Source organism: Cydia strobilella, chromosome 13, assembly GCF_947568885.1.
Source record: "Cydia strobilella chromosome 13, ilCydStro3.1, whole genome shotgun sequence".
NCBI classification, from domain to species: Eukaryota; Metazoa; Arthropoda; class Insecta; order Lepidoptera; family Tortricidae; genus Cydia; species Cydia strobilella.
In genome coordinates this window covers 2,859,788-2,881,248 of record NC_086053.1, presented here as the reverse complement: position 1 = coordinate 2,881,248, position 21,461 = coordinate 2,859,788, and the positions used below count along the sequence as shown (strand labels likewise).

Sequence of the window (21,461 nt, the reverse complement as noted above, 5' to 3'; positions counted from 1 at the left end):
TAAAAAAACATCGATATTTGATAATCCGAAATTTGTGTAACAAGTTAACAACATATTTCTTCTTTGAGCGAATGTTTAATTTGTCCTTTGTACCGTAAACTGGGGTTACTTTGATTAGAGAGGTAACATTGTTCATCGATTTTTAAACTATAAGGAATTCGTTTCTTAACGCTTTCATCATCTATTTCCTTTAAGCATGCTTAACTTCGTGTTCAAAAATCAACTCCCTATTCCTCAAAAATCGATGATCAATGTTACCCCGCGAATCAAAGTAAGGGTTACTTTGCGGTACGGTAAGTGCTTAGTACTGTTGCTTCGTAATTACAAAGTGTCTAATCTTTGTCAAACCCTCAGATGTGGTGGAAGACGAGATGATGCCAGTAAACGAGGTCCAAAATCAAGACGAGATGGAAGGGTCAGGAGCTGATCCTCAAATCGCACCGGCTGTGCAAGCCACTCCTGCACCCAGTATGGCTTCCAGGGTATGAACTATCATAAATGGGCATTTTCTAAAATAAATATTGAAAACCTGGTATTCACCTCTCAATTCACGATGAAATAATAAATTCATTTTATGTATGTAAGTGTTAGTAGGAGGATATAAAATAAATCATCGAAGCTAAATCTTTATTACCTATTTGTCTGAAAAGCGTTCGTCTGAAGCCTCGTCGTTAGATGAGCCTAGAGGCATATTCACATTTTGAAAACGTAATATTGATATCATTTTAGTCTCAGTATATCTAACTCGTAGTTTTATTGATGCAAGAGTGACGCAATAATATTAATCAAAATACAAAATCATATGTTTAAAATCTGAATATGCTACAGATAAATGCTGACAAAAGAGAAGATTCTGTTTATTGGCAGGAACATTTGAATTCTAGAAAATGATTATTTGTATTTTAATGTTGAATTTATTGCTTTACTGCTTTTATGACTTTTGTATCTGGTTATACTTACATAGAAATAGTAAGAATCATAACAACCCTAAACCCCTGAACTAAAGATACTAAATAATTTTACCACGTAGTTACTTCCGTTTTATTTCAATCATTATAATTATATTTTATAAGCATTCAAAACCCTATTTTTCGATACCTTTATTTAATACTTCAAGCCAGCTTTTCTTGTCGTGTCTTACTTTTGTAATGTGGCTTCATAATATCTATCAAAATTTTAAAATCAATACTCTAACTCATTAAAAATTCTTTAAAGTGTCTAAGTAGCCCCTGTTCCAAGCTCCATGTTCCATGTAGTTCTTGTAGCCCCCCTAACCTAACTAACCCCACAGATCTGGAGCTATATTTGGCCCTCCTGGCTCTGGCAGGCCCGCACGCTGTCCTGGCACTGGTCGCCCTACGCTCAACACTACGCGCTGCCAGATGATGACAAGATCCGGTACACCGGATATGGGAAGTTTGGGGAGGGGCTGAAGGGGGGGCATGGGAGGCTGCGGTGCAAGGACAGGATCACGATTCCATGTGAGAACGAGTATTTTGTTTCGGTGAGTGTTTTTGATGGACCTATAAGTAAAAAGACCCAAAAACTAGACCATAACAGTTTTATCATGTCTAAACCCTTATAACATTTGTAGGTACATTAAATTAAATTCGTAAAAGATTGACGCTATAGACTATTCATTTGAACAAACGTAAAATGGGGTGAGTAAGAGCAAAACTGACATTCAAACCTCGATAACATTTTATTTTTACATATGCAAATTGAATGGTGTATATAATAAGTGTTCCGGACGTTTGTATTTTAGTTTTTATTTTATTTTGGGTAGTTCCATTTCATAACTTTGACGATAAACAGGAAAAACCACGTCACCCCGTAGTCCCTCGTAATTGGGGTTAGATGGGTTTTCATACAAAGGTGATTTTGGAAGATTGTTGGATCGTTTTTTTTAATTATGAGTATATACTATAGCTCCATTTTAAATTGGAATACATTATCACCCCATTTTACGGTACCTAATTTAAAAATCTAAGTTTTTACATTACGTATTTAATGGGCCTAGCATTATTACGCTTTTAAGCCAGTATTATATTGAATTGGGTCCATTTCCACTAATGTTACGCAACTTTATTTTGTTTTGTTCTTCCCTTCTCTTCTATATCTGAATGTGTAAGCCAGGAATAAATGTCATGTCTGTATCTTCCGTTTCATTGGTTCCAGAGCTCAACCTTGATGTCTGGCGTCTGCGACCCCCACCACTGCGGCTCCTCCTTCTGTCCCAACAGAAGCCCCCGGGACTGCCACGTCGACACCTCCATAACGCCCTTCGCAGTCTCCGTACACTTCGGCCCGCCATCTTTGAAGCTTAATCCTGAGGAGAATATAGGCGCATGTTTGAGGTATACGCAAGTGCCTTGCGAAGCATGACGTGGACATCTATGGGCCCTTTGGATTGCTATATTTGAAACTTAATCCTGAGGAGAATATAGCATAATAGGCGCGTGTTTGAGGTATACGCAAGTTCCTTGCGAAGCGTGATATGCCTAGCGTCTGCGACTTAAACCATTGCCGTTCCTCCTTATGTCCCAACAGAAGCCCCCGGGACTGCCACGTCGACACCTCCATAACGCCCTTCGCAGTCTCCGTACACTTCGGCCCGCCATCTTTGAAGCTTAATCCTGAGGAGAATATAGGCGCATGTTTGAGGTATACGCAAGTGCCTTGCGAAGCATGACGTGGACATCTATGGACACTTTGGATCGCTATTTTTGAAACTTAATCCTGAGGAGAACATAGCATAGGCGCGTGTTTGAGGTATACGCAAGTTCCTTGCGAAGCGTGATATGCCTAGCGTCTGCGACTTAAACCATGGCCGTTCCTCCTTCTGTCCCAACAGAAGCCCCCGGGACTGCCACGTCGACACCTCCATAACGCCGTTCGCAGTCTCCGTACACTTCGGCCCGCCATCTTTGAAGCTTAATCCTGAGGAGAATATAGGCGCATGTTTGAGGTATACGCAAGTGCCTTGCGAAGCATGACGTGGACATCTATGGGCCCTTTGGATTGCTATATTTGAAACTTAATCCTGAGGAGAATATAGCATAATAGGCGCGTGTTTGAGGTATACGCAAGTTCCTTGCGAAGCGTGATATGCCTAGCGTCTGCGACTTAAACCATTGCCGTTCCTCCTTATGTCCCAACAGAAGCCCCCGGGACTGCCACGTCGACACCTCCATAACGCCCTTCGCAGTCTCCGTACACTTCGGCCCGCCATCTTTGAAGCTTAATCCTGAGGAGAATATAGGCGCATGTTTGAGGTATACGCAAGTGCCTTGCGAAGCATGATGTGGACATCTATGGGCACTTTGGATCGCTATCTTTGAAACTTAATCCTGAGGAGAACATAGCATAGTCGCGTGTTTGAGGTATACGCAAGTTCCTTGCGAAGCGTGATATGCCTAGCGTCTGCGACTTAAACCATTGCCGTTCCTCTTTTTGTCCCAACAGAAGCCCTCTAGACTGCCACGTTGACACTTCCATAACGCCCTTCGCAATGTCCGTACACTTCGGCCCGCCATCTTTAAAGCTTAATCCTGAGGAGAATTTTAGGCGCATGTTTGAGGTATACGCAAGTGCCTTGCGAAGCATGATGTGGATATTTTTGGACACTAGATCGCCATCTTTGAAACTTAACCCTGAAAAAACAAACGTGTTGAGGTATACGCAAGTGCCTTTCGAAACATTACGTGGACTTTTGGTATACTTAAGATGTTGATCCTTATAGCTATATTCTGAGGAAAATAAAGGCGCGAATCTGAGGTACACGCAAGTCTCCTTACATTACTATGCATGACATGCGTATCAGTGTGCAGTTTGAAACACTATTACCAATAGACACATGTTTGAGGTTTATGCAAGTGTCTTGCGAAACGTAACTTGGATTCGTGGCCACATTTTGCCATTTAGGTCATAAAGCGAAAAATATGCAAAATAATGTGACAAAGACCAAAAGTTGAGGAATCAGTAGGACAACAATATTATTATAGGTACTGATTTATACAGAAATTAATTGATTTATTAGAAAACACAATTCCCCCAATGAGGGCGCCACTGGACGGTCGACGCAGTCTTAGCATATATTATATTTACGTATAGTTTATTATGATTTCATGATCGCAGAAAGGCGTACGTATTGTTACAAAATTAAACTGCTGTTTTAGTAATTTTTGTGATCTTGAGGCATTTCCTTCAATCTCTTTTTACATTAAATATTGGCTGTGGTTCCTATTTGGTAAAATTATTTATTTAATAAATTAATCAAAAACGTTATAAACATATTTTGAGGAGATTTGAATCACTAGTAACCAAAAATTGTTAGTTTGTAAAGTAATAAACTTTGGTCAAATCTAAGTACAAAAATTTTATACATAGTTTTAGTTTCTACTTGCTTATAATATAATCACTGATTGAGAAAACATCCTGTTTTGTACGCATAGATTTGACCAGACCCATGTAATAAGTATTATTGTTAATTAAGATTTATTTATTCACCTATTATAAGATTTACCTATTCCCAAATAATATTTAGGTATATACATAATCTATTTATTTGATATGATACTTAATTTTTATTTATACATTAAAAGTGTTTTTTTGCTCAACGTTTTAAATATAGGAAAAATGGAAAAGATTTCGAATGATATTCCAACTTCTAACCATCTGGAACACCGGGGGCCTATTTCTCAACCGGTATTAGGCTAATATAATTAGTGAGTTGCCATGGTAATCCATACGATGTGACAGTTTGTGGACTATTAATATTATTAGTCTAATACCGTTCGCGAAATGGGCCCCGGGCGGGGCTGAGAGGATGCGAGTTTGATTCTCATTCAAGCCGGTATTTTTTTATATTTATTTTTATTTAATAAAGAAAGGAATAAATATGACTGTGCCATGTCAAATTTATATGTATTATTTACCAAGCTTGCCCTTGTCTTGATTAAGAGCAATCGCATGTTATCTAACGAGTATCTTTATCACGCTTTTTCGGAGATTTTTTATCACTTTCTTTATCTTTTTAGTCTACCTATAAAAGTAGGACGCAACGGAGCCACTGTTACGTCGTCGCCCAAATGATGTGCTTAATTTTCAATATGTATTTTGTTACTATTTGTATAGTTTTTTCTTAGTATTTTCATTTCTTTTGAAGTTCGCAGTGCCTTAGTAGAGGTATCTGTAATGCTGTGTAAGTTGTGTAACTAATTTGTATCATAAAACAAATTAATAAAATAAAATTTCTACTTGTACACGTGAACTATTTTGCTTAAAATAATAATAATATGTGACTAATTTTGACTTTTTTAAGGCCCAAAATTCAAACGACTCTTACATCTCTGCGTGTTATTTAAATATATACTCATATATTATATTTTTGTTCAAAAACGTATTTACTTACGTGATTTATCTTACACATTGTACCTACATAATACATAATGTTGTATTTTAATTATTAATTGTACCAACATTGTTTTCATTTAGGTATTTATGTAAACAAAATCAGGTTGGCCTAAAGCAAAGGGGGTGCAAAAAAAGACTTAGAATTTTTTTAGTAGGTACAATAACATGTCTGTTCTGGCGCTCGCCGGCCGCTGCCATTTACTGTTCCAAATGATTGATTTTAATTTGTCAAGTAGTGGTTTCAACTTGCGGGTCAAATATCTCGGCCATTTTTGATTTTAGAGAAAAGTTTTTCCTACAAAACATGCTTATTTTAGCGTATTCTCTACGATAACACAATAAAAAATAGGTGTCATAATAACATCACTCAGATGAAAATTTTTCGGCACCCCCTTTGCTTTAGTCTAACCCAAAATATAAATATATTTATTCCAGTTTTTCTTGTAAAAATAAAATCATATGATACGTAAGATACCTATGTTGTCTTATTTAACGATCTTTCATTAAGTACCTCAATTATTTAAAATATTTTTTTATTTATTTAATTTATTATGCAACGTATGAAGGTAAAATAAGCGTATTTTTCTAATACCTATTACTTATACAAGCTAAATCCGAGACTAGCCCAGTATCAACATTTTACTAGACTGCGACTTAACCAGAAAGTAGATTATCTACACCCTGAAGCCCGTTTGCGTTGTCTAATTTTGATTGGGATTTTGAGTTATCAAAACGTCCCGGTTGGCGCGCTGTTCAAAATCGCATACAAAATGTGACTTAACGCAAACGCGTACGTCACGTCACGTCACGCTATCGAATGACATTTACACTAGGGGTAGGGGGAGGTAGGGGGGGGGGGGTAGGTGTCATAAGCGTTAAGCTTCCTTGAGTCGAGTGTCCATTCGAGCGATGGACAGGCCCGGTTAAACGCTTTCCGACGCAGCTTTGACCACAAAGCTTTGTTACACCATGTTAGACATTGTTAAGACAGATGAGAGATTCTCACCAACATGTTACAGCGTTATAACCGTTTAATGTCCATTTCGGCTGCCCTAAGCAGACACCACACCAAGTATCTTCAAAATTTTTTTTTTTTTAATAGCATCGATCGCTGACGTTTCTGCTTGTTAAAAATTAATTTAGAATTTCCAATATGACTTGGAACTCCGGTGGCCGTTTAAGAAGTGTAACACTCTTACGGTAGATGTCGCTAGGGTCCCCTAGCCCCATATAGTGGGAAGATTTGCTAACTATGGATGAGGTCTTGGTGGCTCAGTTGGCAGAGCGCTGGAGTATCGATCCAGAGGCCGTGAGTTCAAGTCTCACCCAAGGCAGTAATTTTTCCACTTTTAAATTTATTCTAAGCTTAATAGCATCGATCGCAGACGTTTCTGCTTGTTAAAAATTAATTTATCTTCAAAATTTTCAAAAACTGTTTTTTGAATTATCGGAATCTTCTCTTTCAGGCGTATCTTTCACTGAAAATAAATAAATTGTGAAATAATGTGTATTTTTTCGAAATATTGGCGTTTTTAAAATCCATGTATTTTTTTGGCTCTGTATTCTACGCTAAATTCAAGTATCTGTCCCATTTCTACGATAAAGTCAAGTAACTAAAAAGAGATAGGTACTTGTAATTCATATAGATGACTGAGATACATGCTTTTACCGTAGATGTTAGCAACTAAAAATTAATAAGGTATGAAACATTTATTTACATACAAGATATATACAGTGGTACTACGTAAACGAAATTAATAACTAGCTTAAATCTAAAATAGGCCCTTGCGGCATTGTACCAAGGATGCTGGCGGCATTTCCCCGCTGTATCGCAATGCTGATACGTAGTGCGAGAAAGCCGCCAGCTCTTCGGTCACCAGTTACGTTGTAGCATCTCATACCTGGGTCCTAACTCCCAGTCCTTACTCCCACGGGCTGATGCTCTGGATTCTCCAATCGGCTATAATTCCTTAACGCTTTTGCCTTGTCTTCCTGTCTGATTCTCGTCTTCCAAATTACTCTCTGAAACTTTTGATTTAAAATGTTTTACTTTCTGGCTACCATTTCCAATTCTCCCTAAACTCCTTCTACCCTAATACGGCCCTGACCCGTCCGGTTACTTACCTTGCTGTTTTTCTAATCACTTCATGTTTTTATAATGATTTCAAAGCTAATCGACCTAAAATTCACTATAAATTTTCCTTGACATATTTGTTTCTTTGTTTTGACATAATCCGTCAAACTAATAATTTACTCTAAATTCTTTAGCATGAAGTTTAGGTCGTATAGTTTTCAAGTAGTTTGTTCTAAATTTTACCTAAAAATTGTTACTGGTGAACAAATATTTTCAAATATTTTCAAAATTAATAACGAAGTAAAGAAGAATTCTAGAAAATGTTATTGCTAGCTATATAAGCGGCCCAGCGGACATCTGAATTCAGTTTGCTTCTAGTTCCCAACAAAGGAACATCAGTTGTAAGGGTCCGTGCGGGGCCAAGCCAGGCCCCGCACCATCAAGAAACCCTCGATCGCGCTCCTTAAAAGGTTACCTGTGTTCCTGGCGAAGTCTGGCGCTCTCTGCACGCGCCCAAGTCCGGTGGTGCTTTGCGGTTGCTCTAGCGGAGCGCCTCGTCTCCTAGGCGCGCGCTATCGGCGCGCCTCGCCTCAACAGGCGCGTGCTGTCACCGCGCCTCGCCCGCTATCGGCGCGACTCGCCTCAACAGGCGCGTGTTGTCACCGCGCCTCGCCTCTTCGAAGAGCGTGCTTATCAGCGCGCCTTACCGTGCGCGCGCTATCAGCGCGCCTTACCCAGCGAGCCTTACCGTGCGCGTGCTACCAGCGCGCCTTACTGTGCGCGTGCTGCCAGCACGCCTCACCTTTGCGCGTGCTATCTGCGCGCCTTACCTTTGCGCGTGCTATCTGCGCGCCTTACCTTTGCGCGTGCTATCTGCGTGCCTTACCCTTGCGCGTGCTATCTGCGCGCCTTACTGTGTGCGTGCTACCAGCGCGCCTCACCTTGCGCGTGCTATCTGCGCGCCTATCCGTGTGCGTGCTCCTGCCTTGCGCGTGCTACTAGCGCAACTATAAACGTATTTTTATTCTTTTTGTAATTTAAACCATCTGTTAGCGTGTCATATTTAGACTATAGCCGATAAATAAAGAACCTACCCCTGTTATATCTATCCTTTCCTTTCTACCTCCTCACTCCCAGCTCCGTTACTCACTCCTCCAATATACGTGGAGGAGGGAGTAACGTGACAACGTCAACCAGACGCTTCGCGATTTCTGCAAACAACTTATGCGCGCTGGGACCCCATGGACCTAGAGTTTCAACTCCAAATTAATTAATTACAATCCCATGTCTTAAGATGTGGGGTCATCCATTATTTACGTCACAAGTTTAGGGGGTGGGATGGGGTCAAGAAAATGTGACATGTTGTGACAAGGGGTAGGGAGGCACAAACTTTGTGACGTCAATCTTCACCTGTAACAAAACTTTGTTTGGATTTTTTGGTAGTCACTGTACAGTTAAATACTTTTGTTCCTTTCAAATTTACTGACTTTATGTCCCCTCTTTCCTCCTCTTTACTTTCCTCTTTCATTTTTCCGTTGATAGCGTTTACTAGGATACGGAATAAGTTTTAGTACATCATGTGAAACTGAAAACAAAATATTTATTAGCTTTCGAAAGTCGAAACTGTATAATATTAGTGTAAGGAGTTTTTACTTTCCCCGCCTAATCCTTTATTTTTAATGATTTGAAACATTGATAATGTGGATGTTTTAATGGTTGTCTGTTCGTGACATACTTACTCGCTATGTCAATGTACATAAGTACATAATGGTTTGTTAGTTATACATAGTGGCTATGTATGTACGTATAAAGGCTGGCGTCCACTAGACTCGCCGAGGCGTATCGAATCGAATCGTAATAATTCGCCTTCTATACATTTACTATGAATGGTAAATTCGATTCGACGCGCCGCGGCTCTTCGTCAATAGACGCAGTTTCATAGTAAATGTATAGAAGGCGATATTGCGATTCGCCTCAGCGAGCCTAGTGGACGCCAGCCTTAAGCGTGATCCCGATCTGATCCGGCATGCATGGCGCCCGTGATTGGTGTTCAAACATGCATGCCGCCGTGTCGAGAGTGTCGAGACGGGTATTAAATAACCCTCTTTTGCTTTCGTACCCCTACATATCTCCAGTACTAGGCATTTATATTCTCTAATAGAATTGAAAACTACCGGTCAATACCACTAGTTTCCCAATTTCTATTGCTCGTATTTCAAAAATCAATTCGCCGTTTTTCCACAGATTTTCGCTTGACGAAATCGAGCGCTCGAAATTCAAAAATACCACGAGTACCACCAGGGGTCCATTTCTCGAACGATATTAGACTAATATTATTAGTCCACGAACTGTCAAATCGTATGGGTTACCATGGCAACACAAATATTAGACTAATATCGTTCGAGAAATGGGCCCCAGTTTGGCACTGACATAAACGCTAGCGCGAACGTAACTTACTTTCTATGCATCTCGCTCGTACTGGCATATAAGTGTGAGCGAGATGTAGAAAGTAAATTACGTAGGCGTATAGGTATGTCAGTGTTAACAGTGTATTTATACCTATACTAAATAGAGCCTATTATCGAACTTTCTACTCATTTTCATAAAATATTTAAGTACCTATCAATCATGCTTGCCCAAATTTCCCATTGTGTTAAATTTGTTCCGAAAATAAAATCCAATTATTTCCACCTCATTTGTCAAGTATATAGTCCAGTCCCCAGGCAAAGCGATTCGTCACTTGCCCGTCTTATGGCTTAGTATTAGTACCTACTGTCATAACAATGCAAAACTGGGAGCTCCATTATTGTGAGAAATTACCGCCATTTAGGTACGGCCCTTATTGATTGGTCTACGCCAGGCTCTTTAGGAGTCTGTACCAAAGATATATCAAAAGTTAGCATTAACTTTACCTACCGAAACATCTTTCAACCGTCCAGAAATACAAATTATATGCATAGGTACCTAAATATAACCTAGATACTTACGTCGATTTTTTTTATCAATGTACCAGTATGTTTAGTTTTCGTTTAGCTGTTCTCAAGTATACGAAAATAAACAAGTTTTGGAAATAAATCAAATTATTTTATTAAATATTTTGATGTCTTTATAACATTAAAACATTACTATTTAACAGGTGACAATCAATCGAAAGCACCCAAAAGCGTTCCAGTCAAAACCGATGAATTGAGTTATTGCCATCGCTGTATGTGGCTCGGGCCTTAGAGTAGTACTAACAAAAGAAGAATAATAATATTCTAGGACATCTTTAAGGGGCCCACTGACTATCAGTCCGCCGGACGATATCGGCCTGTCAGTTAGAACAAAAAATTGACAGTTCCGAACAACTGACAGGCCGATATCGTCCGGCGGACTGATAGTCAGTGGGCCCCTTTACATAAATTGACTACGCCCCACAGTAAGTTAAAAATGCTCGTGTTGTGGGTACGTAGACAACGATATAACAAATATTATTATTATGAGCTACTGGTCCATGAAGGAGCTAATGAAGGGGGACCTTCCAATGTCACTAAAGCGTAAACTCGTTGACATGTGTATTCTGCCTGTCCTAACCTACGGTGCCCAAACATGGTCGCTCACCGAGAGTCAGAAGTCCAAATTGAAGGTTTGCCAGAGAGCAATGGAGCGCAGCATACTAGGTGTCACAAGGATGGATCGCATCCGAAACACTACACTGCGCTCCAGAACAGGCATAGCTGACGTAGGGGAGAAGACCGCTAGGCTGAAGTGGGACTGGGCAGGTCACGTCTGCCGCATGCATCCGGATAGGTGGGCTAGTATAGCCACCAAGTGGATGCCGCAAAAGAAGCGCGGACGTGGCAGGCCCAGGCGGAGATGGCGGGACGACTTAGACACCTTCACTAATAACTGGCCGGAAACAGCTCAACAACGGGAGTCATGGAAATCAAAGGGAGAGGCCTTTGCCAAGCAGTGGGACACTACAGGTTATTAAAAAAAAAAAAAAAAAGTAGCTTTACAGCGCGATTCGGGAAATGAATTAGAGATTCACTAGATATGAAACAGTAAAGATATGTGACGTCCCACGGGTAAAGGTACCTTATGGCGGTTGGCGCTTACGCTATTATTAACATATATTTATGTTGTAATAGGTGAAATGCTTGACTATTTAACAAAATTAGGAAATCGTAAAATCTCAACTCAAGTCAGTCTTTATCAATCGAATGTTCTATATAATGTCATAATACAGCAGAGTTGACTTTCATCATCTTATTGATAAATCTACTGAATTTCCTAGTCCTCACGACACAGGCTTGACCTAGTGTGAGGGCTACTGCTAACCAAATTGTCATATTTGTAAGTGAAACCAATTGTTTTATCCTATATTTCATCTATGCCTGGTAACGAAATAATTTTTTTGTATTTGTATACAATTGAAGAAAAAAAAAACCAGAAACTACGCGAAACTAATTGCTTGCCCCACGTTGGGCGCCAATTGTAAAGAATTACTAATAAACTCTACATGCTTAAAAAATGTAAATAAAAGTAAAAGTTACAAACGATTTCCAAAAGGCTTTTATCTTTATATGGTGGAATAAATAGTTTGCAGCGTTTTTCGGTTGTCTAATATGTTTTTCGTAAAGAATGTTTTCCGTGGTCTGAGCTATGCGGTTAGAACGTCTTATACACTCATGGACAAATTAAAAGGAACGCAAAAAAAGTTTAATGACTAATTTTGAAACTACTTTAGGTGCTGTAATCCAGTAATTAAACCTTTTTTGGCGTTCCTCTAAATTTGTCCATGAGTATATATTTTATATTTTAGAAACTAAGATCCGAAAGGTAGATTGCACTACCTACACTCTTGTACGCTCTATTATGTACTGTGTAATTATAATATATTATATATTTTAGTTGCCATTATATATTATAGTCCAGTTTCAAGATGGGCGGGTCTCACCTTGATAGGATGGCGGATAAGACGGCAGCAAAAATAATGTCAAGGTGGACGCCTCAACAAAAAAGACCGAAATGCAGGCCTCAGAAGCGTTGGATATATTGCGTAGAAGAAGATCTCAGGAAGACGAGAAAGTTTACCAACTGGAAGAAGGACGCCAGGCACCGCGACAACTGGAGGAAGATTGTGGAGGAGGCCCAGACCCACAAAGGGTTGTAGCGCCAACGGAAGTAAGTCCAGTTTTAAGACATTTTTCAAGGATTAAACGTATAAAATTCAATATAAAACCTACAATTTTGGGTTAGCCCCAGGTATAAGCCATGCTCACCTATGTTCTGCTGTTGGTAGTAATAACAATACCACTTAATGGTTGTTCCAATATTCATGACGCCTATTCTCGGACGGATCGATCTAATCAGATCAATCCGAAACCACTAATCAGCCTTTTGACAGGCGTTCGTTAGTATTAATTATTTGGCTTTAATTATGCCACAATACCGATACAAAAAACAACACTATTTTGGCGACAGAACGGCATGGCTCCGTTGACTCGTCTGCTCTTGTGTCGGTCTGGTTGTGTCTTGGGTTGGGTCTTGGGTGGGTCTTATGTTGTGGGTTGTCTCTTGTCTTGGGGGGTGGGGGGGGGACCCGAAGGTCTCAAAACTCGAAGAAAGAGCGAAGTGATATTGTACCACATCCACCCATCCACTTTTATTTACTTGTAAATCACGCAGAAGTCCTTTTATAAAAAAAAAACTGGGTTGAGGTTGTGTAACAAAATGCTTTCATTAAATCCCTAGAGTCAAATTCATACATTTTGAGTCAAAATGTGACATTTTTGACGCACATTGGTTTAACGGGACTCAAAATCGACTTAACTAATAACTGAAACTATTCAGAAGATTCTCCTACACCATAGATAAATAAATACCTAAGTACTCCGTACATAGATAAATACTGTCCATTTTTAATAAGTTTAAAGCGAGCTTTGCGAAAACTTATTTGTGATAAGTACCTATAGATTAAGCTTAACAAGTATTGTTATATATTTTAAGCAATTTCCAAAATTTTTAAAAATACGTTTAACCATACCTAACATACAACTTATCTTACACATAGTGATGGAAACGGGCCCTAATGTAAAGTTTAACTTTAGGTTGTGCTTGCTTAACCGGCAGTGAGCAATATTTGCAAGTTTCTTTTTTGATACGTCCGGGCACAACTTTGTACGGGCTCAAAAATATCTACACGAAAAAAGGAAAGAAAAGTTCATTTAGTATAGGAGAAACCAGGGACCGGCCCGCTATCCCTTATCGGGGTTTTATAAGGGTATTGCATAAGGCTTAACTCACCATACCCTTTGCCAGACGAAACCCTTTGTTTTGCTTTTAAAAACCCTACCACATTTGAGTAATCGGTAGCCCAAATACCCTTACAAAACCCTTATCATCCGCTCACCAACACCTTGCATATTGCTTATAAGGGTTAGCCTTATAAAGGGCTTCACTTTTAGCATATAAGCGTGCTAATTTAAGTCGTCTACCTTGTTCATAAAGCACACATTACTTCGAATCCGAGCGATCGTCGGCGGCGACGGCGGCGTTCTTTGACTAGGCACGTATTTTCTTTCCTTTTCATACACTACCGTAGATATATACTAATCCTGTCTCTTTCACGCAAAGGGAAACCTTTATAAAAAACGCTTAAAGATAAGGGTAACCCTTATTAAGGGCTAGCCTTATTTTTGGTTAGCTTTTCGGTAAGGGTTAGTCAAAGGTAGGGGTATGAATGGGCTTGCAGTTCAAAAGGGAAAGTCTTTCAATGTGTTAGCCGTGTTTAAGTGTTGCCCATTGAAAGGGTTTTATCGCGGAAAGGGTTGTCCGGTCCCTGGGAGAAACTGCAAAATTCAACCAAGTCCCAAACTTTTAGCAAACTCATGTAAACTTTGAAGTTTGTAGCGAATAATAATACAAAGGGCGATAAATAGGGACGGAAATTCGTGTAAGCATCATTGGCATCATCTGTTGTAGATGCTCCCGCATCACCGTTGATGGCTATAAAGTCCTCGCAGCGCGGAATTTCTTGTGACATCGGTCGCACATAAAACGCGAGACCGGTGGAGGTGGAAGAGCACGACGACCTCTTCTGCTTAAGGTTCATCAGCCACTCATCGTCATTTTTTTTTACGTGATAGTCAGCAAACGAGCAGACGAGCAGTCATCGTCGCCCATGGACATAAGCAACATCACAGGACCCACTTAAGCATTGCCGACCCTTGAGAATCCTAAATACCCGCTTCTTGAAGAATCCCCTGTCATAGTGCAAAGGAAATACCTCAGGAGGCAACTCATTCCACATTCTGCACGTTCTGGGAAGAAACGAGCGAGATGCCCGCATATTCTTGGTGTCCCATGCTTTAAATATGTACGAGTAAGAATACGATGATCGAATTCTGCGAAATCTAGTTAGTTTTTCTGGCCATTTTCCGCAAATCGCATGAAAATACTCAGGTTGTTATAGCAATTTTCTAAAAAGAAATTTTCAAAAATTGCAGTTCCCATGAAATATTCTCGGTAAAATTTTCTGCACGTTTATTGCCAAACCCTCTTATAGTTGAGGAGCGTATCTTTTCAAAAGGCCTTATTCTTGTATGGTGTTTATTATTAAGTACTAACGTAGGCTAGGATCAACTAACACTCATTGGACCATTGTTGTCTTGAATAAAATAATATAAATAAAAATAGAGAAATAAGCCCTTTTGAAAATACTCCTCAGTTAGTTTCGATTTCTATGACACTTGAAATGAGTGACGTAAATGTTAAGTGAAGCAGTCGTCAACAGTAAAGTAAGAACATTGAGTAATAATCCCTAATCTGAACGGGAACTTTCTAAGTAGAAACTTGAATAAGAACTTTCTCATGAAAGTTTCCAGGAATTTCGGAAATTGTGAGAATGTTTTGCACATTCGCTAGGTTGTTAACGGGTAGGCAGGTCCTTTGATGTACAAGGAGACCTTAGTTATCTATTCCTATCCGTTCCTGTTCCTACCTGTTCTATTTCCGAAACCGAATTTACAGAATTCCTAATGTAAATTTCATTCGATAGACGTGACGAGCGTTTGTGTTATGTCTGTTTTTGTATGGGATTTTGAACAGCGCGCCAAGCGGGACGTGTTGGAAACTCAAAATCCCATACATAATGGCAGGGTCAAAATTCTTTTCATTGTCTTGTTTCTGACCACTGTCACGCTTCTATGTTTGTCCTTTATCAAATAAAAAAAATGACTGCTATTGTATTTCTAGCTGTACTTATATTATAATTCTCTTGAGAAAAATTAAAAACTAAATTTCACCCCATACTAAAAGCTCCACTCCGTCACGTTTTTTCGGGACAAGAAACAAGACAACAAAAATAATTTTGACCCACTTAACCCCTTGTATGCTGCCTGACAAATATGATCATTGAAAAAAGACCTTGACGTTTAAAACAATAGATTTAAATTCCCACGCACGGATCTATGTCTAAGCATACGTGGGGTTAACTAGGGCAGGCGTGGCTCACTCGGCGATTTTGTCGCGTCGGTACAAGTACCAACACCAATTTTGGTGTCTAGCCATAGTAGTTGCCGCGCACCGCTACGGAACGGACGCCTGCTTGCGCTTGCGCCACCTTGCGCGTAGTAGACGCGTATTATTAGAGAGTGAACCTTCTGTACCGTACTAGTATTTATTCTGTGACTAGGGGTACAAGTTAAAGATGAAGAAATTAGAAAGTAGAAAAATATAGACGTAGACGTGAAAGTACAGTCAGATGCAAAAGTACCTGACCCCTTCTGCATACAAACTTCTATGCAAAGAATTTCAGATGTCTCCACAACTATAGTCTGTCGAAACTAACTTTGCACCAACTTGAATAGAACAGAATGATTATATTTTGATAGTTTGACACTACTGATGTAACCCCCATTTCTCGAACGATATTAGTCTAATATTATTAGTGTATTGCCATAGTAACCCATACGATTTGACAGTTCGTGGACTAATAATATTAGTCTAATACCGTTCGAGAAATGGGCCCCTGATGACAATACCACACTTTATCATTTCAAATGCTACGAAGAGTTAACTTGGTGCTTTAGATACAAAATTGTACAGTGATATCACAAGCAAAAATTATTAATAATTATTAATATGCCATATAAGCAGTGTTCCAGCTTATATGGCATATTAATAATAATACGTGCTGGGTAGAAGAAAGCGGCACACACCTCGCGACACCCCTGAGCCCCTAACACCGGTGTTGCCCTTGAGCCATCCTAGATGTCGCTTTTTGTGGGAGCCCATCTTGTGAGGGCGAGTCACTGTCTGCCGGAAATAAAATTGCATACCGTTTTATTAGGCAGGCCTCCGGTTTTTTATCCCATAGCTCAGTACTTAGTCCATCGCTTTCATCCAATAACCTAGTTAATTTTAGATTCCATCAACTCTCAATAGTCCTTACACCCTGGCGGGTGCTGCCTCTGCGTGCGTCCCATGACACGGGCAAGGGCAGTATCCGCTCGGTATACTCCTTACATTTCATTAAAGTGTCAAAAGGGCATCTACGTGTTGGCTTCGGCTCCGAGCACGCCTCCCAAAGGTCCGGAACACCATTGTTCCGTGATGGGAAAGACATACGTGTATAATTATTAATTATTTAATCAGTACACCCTACCTAAACAATTCAGTATAACTATTGAACAATCAATACTGAATAATAAATCTATATAATAAGAGTTCCCACCCCTGACACAAAAACGTCACTAAAATGCCACAATAGAGGGTCGAATTTCGCGTGGCTACATTTGCTTAGACTAAGTCCATTAACCTTAAACCTTATTAACATAACTACAAGGTGACAATCAGCTTAGCTAGTGGTCAGTTAATTTTAAATGATGATTGTAATTTGTGAAGTGTTGGTATAGACTTAAGGTTGGATTTAGATCAACAATGAGAACAGAACATGCGGGAGATTGCTAGCCGCAATTGCATCGTACCATTCGCGACTCACGGCAATTTGTATTGGGTCACTAGGGTTGTCACTTCCAATACGCAAATACGGATTATACGCGGGAGTTATATCACTTGTGCTGTGAAATTTATGCCAATCTGTATGTTGCATGCATGCTAATATTGCTAGTCATGCTTCTGCAATTATCCTGCATAGGTACAGTCAGCAATACTATTAGCTTAGCACCCCTGCATACAATTTTATATAGGGGTGCTAAGCTAATAGTTTTTTTGACTGTACATGAGGGTCAAACACATTTCATAAAGAGGTCCTTTCTGTGGAAGTACCTACAACAAAAGTTAAGTCAGGTGATCATATATAGTATCATGTTTTTATTATTTTAGTCTCAGTACTGAAAAAAAACGGACAAGTGCGAGTCGCTCTCGCCCACCGAAGGTTCCGTACTTTTTAGTATTAAATTTGTTGTTGTAGCGGCAACAGAAATACATCATCTGAGTAAATTTCAACTGTCTAGCTTTCACGGTTCATGAGATACAGCCTGGTGACAGACAGACGGACAGCGGAGTCTTAGGGTCCCGTTTTTACCCTTTGGGTACTGAACTGTAAAGAGAGCAGTGTAAAAATTATCTTATGATTCTCTTCTTCTTCTTTTTAATTGCTATTCTTTGTAATGTCTAGAGGAAAGACACGAACCGGTTAAGTTATATTTATATATAACTTAACCGGTTGGTAAATTATTATATATCTACTTATGTACTAATTCTTACGAATTTTAATAACAAAACTTCCGTGAGACATAGACATATTAAATATATTAATAACGGGTCACTCACGTGTTTTAAGTCGAAAACGCTCGACATGTTTCACTCCGTACCGAGTAGCGTCATCAGGAGCTTGCGTCGACGGTGACGGACCGGCGCAGACTGCGGGCCGCAGCCCTCCGCGCCCGATGACTCGGCGCGGGCGCCGGTGGCGGCAGGGGGGGCGAGAAACTACCCTCGTTTACGGCATTATTGTCAAATGATGGGTTGCACACAACACTCACTACGTCATTCGCTAATGGTTCGTCCACACTGTCCACCGACGTAGTACCCAAAACAGTTTTCCAGCTCGGAGGCACTGACCAACCACAATCACGGTTAAAATTCGGATGACGACCAATTTCGATAGCCTCCCGTACTTTTCGCTGAATCACAAACTTTTCTTTCGCCAGCACAGTTACCTTATCGAAACGTATATAGTGAGTCGAATCCGAATCCAACACGTGTTCCGTCACCGCAGAACCCCGGCTATCCCTGTTCTTCATACTACGTATGTGCTCGGACAATTCTTTAATTATTAATTATTAATTCTTACGAAAGCAACAGCCAGCTGATCAGCCCAAAGGGAAAACTGGGCCTTATTAGGATCAGCCCCGATTCCTCACGATGTACACGAAAAACGACTGGTAAGTATCAAATGTTATTTCATACATAAGTTATGTTGGTCGAAAACTAACCATAATGATATAAATCTGTACCGTTGTTGAGTAAAATAGAATTCTCCTCTATTGAATGGTTCTGCGGGCTTTCTGTCTTAAAGCCAAGCCGGAGTGAAAGGCTTGGTAATCTAATACGAGCTGAATGAGAACTAGCTTCTACCGTAATGGATCTAGATTTGATACGAGGACTATCTTCGTCCTACCCAATGTGATTCCTAAAGGACATATTCCATTTTTAGCAAGTTATGAATGAAAAGGTAAGGTTGAGGTTATACTAAAATTTATTTATTTTTGCTTTAAACGTGAAACAGAGGAAAATAAACTCTACTTTCCAAATAATTTGGTTCACATTTAACCTAACTGCTTAAACTGAGTATGGTGGGCAGGACGAGCCCAAAAATACATTGAAGTATTGTCATTTAGTTCAGTTTTTAATATCTTTATGTATATCCAACCGTTTATTTTCCCTTCAAGTGGTTAATCTGGTTTTTTGGCAAAAAGTATCTAAGGAATTAGAGTTAGACCAAGATAAGTCTGCAACGATTTTGATAGCACACGCAGTTCAACTGTTATTTATACGTCATAATTTCATAGACCGTCAGGGATAGTGCAAATGCGCGTAACTAGCACTGGTAAATAATGCGTATCTACACAACAGTTTTACAGGCGACGCGAAGTTGAAAACATTGTAACTTTATTATTTTGAAACCTACTTTTTCCCTTTTTACCCGATATTCGCCTATAAAACACATGATTCAATACTTTCTGCGTAAAAAAGGAAAAAGGAGCCTTAAAAATAATATAGTTACGTTTTAAGCTTCTCTTATAAAGTTTGCTGTTTTGTGAATTACCAGTGCTAGTTACGCGGATTTGCACTATCCCCGAGAAGTTAAATAAAACGACATGTGCGTGTGCTATCAAAATCGTTGCAAACTTATCTCGATCTAACTAATTACTATGGCATCTACGTCACAAAAAATAGCGTAACATTGTAAATAATGTTTGGTCTAACAAAATTAACAAAAGTTGTATTTAAGAGATTTCAGCTTTGAAACTCGCAAAATCCCCTATTTATAAATTTCTGATGAATTCCCACTTCGATTCCAAGATGGCGGAAACTTTACAATCCGCTCATTCCACCAGGATTTGCATAAACAGGATTATTTATTTCCAGTTACCTAAGTTGTTTTGTGAGAAAATTTTAAGGTAAAATAAAACTTCGATTATAGAATGGGGAAAATATCATTATTAAACCGAAATAATTACAATAAGGCCAAGTTTTTGGATTTGACAGTCAGAACTAACAGAAGCGCTGGTGGCCTAGCGGTAAGGGCGTGCGACTTTCAATCCGGAGGTCGCGGGTTCAAACCCCGGCTCGTACCAATGAGTTTTTCGCAACTTATGTACGAAATATCATTGAAAATACTCTTTATTTAAATACAAGATACTACGTAAACGAAATTAATAATTAGCTTAAATCTAAAATAGGCCCTTGAGGCATTGTACCAAGGATGCTGGCGGCATTTCCTCGCTGTATCGCAATGCTGATTATATTATATCATTTGATATTTACCAATCCCGATAAGGCTTAGTTTACCCTCTGGGTTGGAAGGTCAAATGGCAGTCGCTTTCGTAAAAATAAGTACCTACGCCAATTCTTGGGATTAGTTGCCAAGCGGACCCCAGGCTCCCATGAGCCGTGGCAAAAAAATGCCGGGACAACGCGAGGAAGATGATGAGTCTGAACTAGTGCATCTGAGAATTCTATAGAGATGAAGAGGACAGTATATGATCGCTTCGCCATACAAACGTAGTTTCCATTTTCCTCCCTGGATATTGACGTAATGGAAAATATTTTGTACCTACCTTGGGCACACACACATCGGATATGGCATGGACTAGACATAATAAAAACCTTTATTGAAAAAATTATAATAACTACTTACATTAACTGTGTTAAACAAAATTATGATTATGTACTACTTATAAAATAAAACGACGGCGCGATTCGAGAAATGAATTAGAGATTCACTAGATATAAAATAGTAAAGATATGTGACATTTCAAGGCAAAAGGTACCTTATGGAGGCTGGCGCATACGTCGCATAGCGTCGCAAATTATTGCGGCGCTATGCGACGTAAGCGCCATCCAATATTAATCGGAGCGGTGTTAATAATAGCGTAAGCTCCAACCGCCATAAGGTACCTTTACACGTGGGACGTCACATATCTTTACTGTTTCATATCTAGTGAATCTCTAATTCATTTCCCGAATCGCGCTGTAAAGCTAAACCTACCTAGAAAAAATAAAAATCCCGATAACAAACCCTGGTCTCTTGGCAAGGTGCTCATCACATAACTAGACATGTAAAGGTGCGTCCAGATACCCCAAGTTCGCAGCACATGCGCTACACGCGCATCGTACGCTCGCCACTCGCGGACATGTCAGCTTGTGCCTCTGCTGTCCGCGCTCGTTACCGTTGCTCATACCTTATACTATTTTTCAATAGACGTTTACCTCCTCCGTGCACCCGCGCAATACAACG

At 39.7% G+C, this 21,461-nt stretch overlaps 1 protein-coding gene and 1 non-coding gene across 3 annotated transcripts in view; both read left to right on the top strand.

Moving 5' to 3' along the window:
• Positions 1-2,416, top strand: part of LOC134746481 (uncharacterized) — a 56,502-nt gene extending 54,086 nt beyond the window's left edge. The window contains exons 7-9 of one of the 2 annotated variants that reach the window (XM_063680884.1): positions 355-482; positions 1,328-1,504; positions 2,179-2,416. In XM_063680884.1, the coding sequence (XP_063536954.1) occupies positions 355-482; positions 1,328-1,504; positions 2,179-2,385 (512 nt within the window). In that variant the 3' untranslated portion in view covers positions 2,386-2,416. Of the gene's footprint in view, positions 1-354; positions 483-1,291; positions 1,505-2,178 lie in introns of both variants that reach the window. The other variant, XM_063680883.1, reaches the window with a different exon arrangement.
• A 4,260-nt stretch (positions 2,417-6,676) lies between these two features.
• Trnad-auc (transfer RNA aspartic acid (anticodon AUC)) lies at positions 6,677-6,749 on the top strand. The gene has a single exon. It is a non-coding gene; the product is annotated as a tRNA-Asp (tRNA).
• The last annotated feature ends 14,712 nt before the right edge of the window (positions 6,750-21,461 follow it).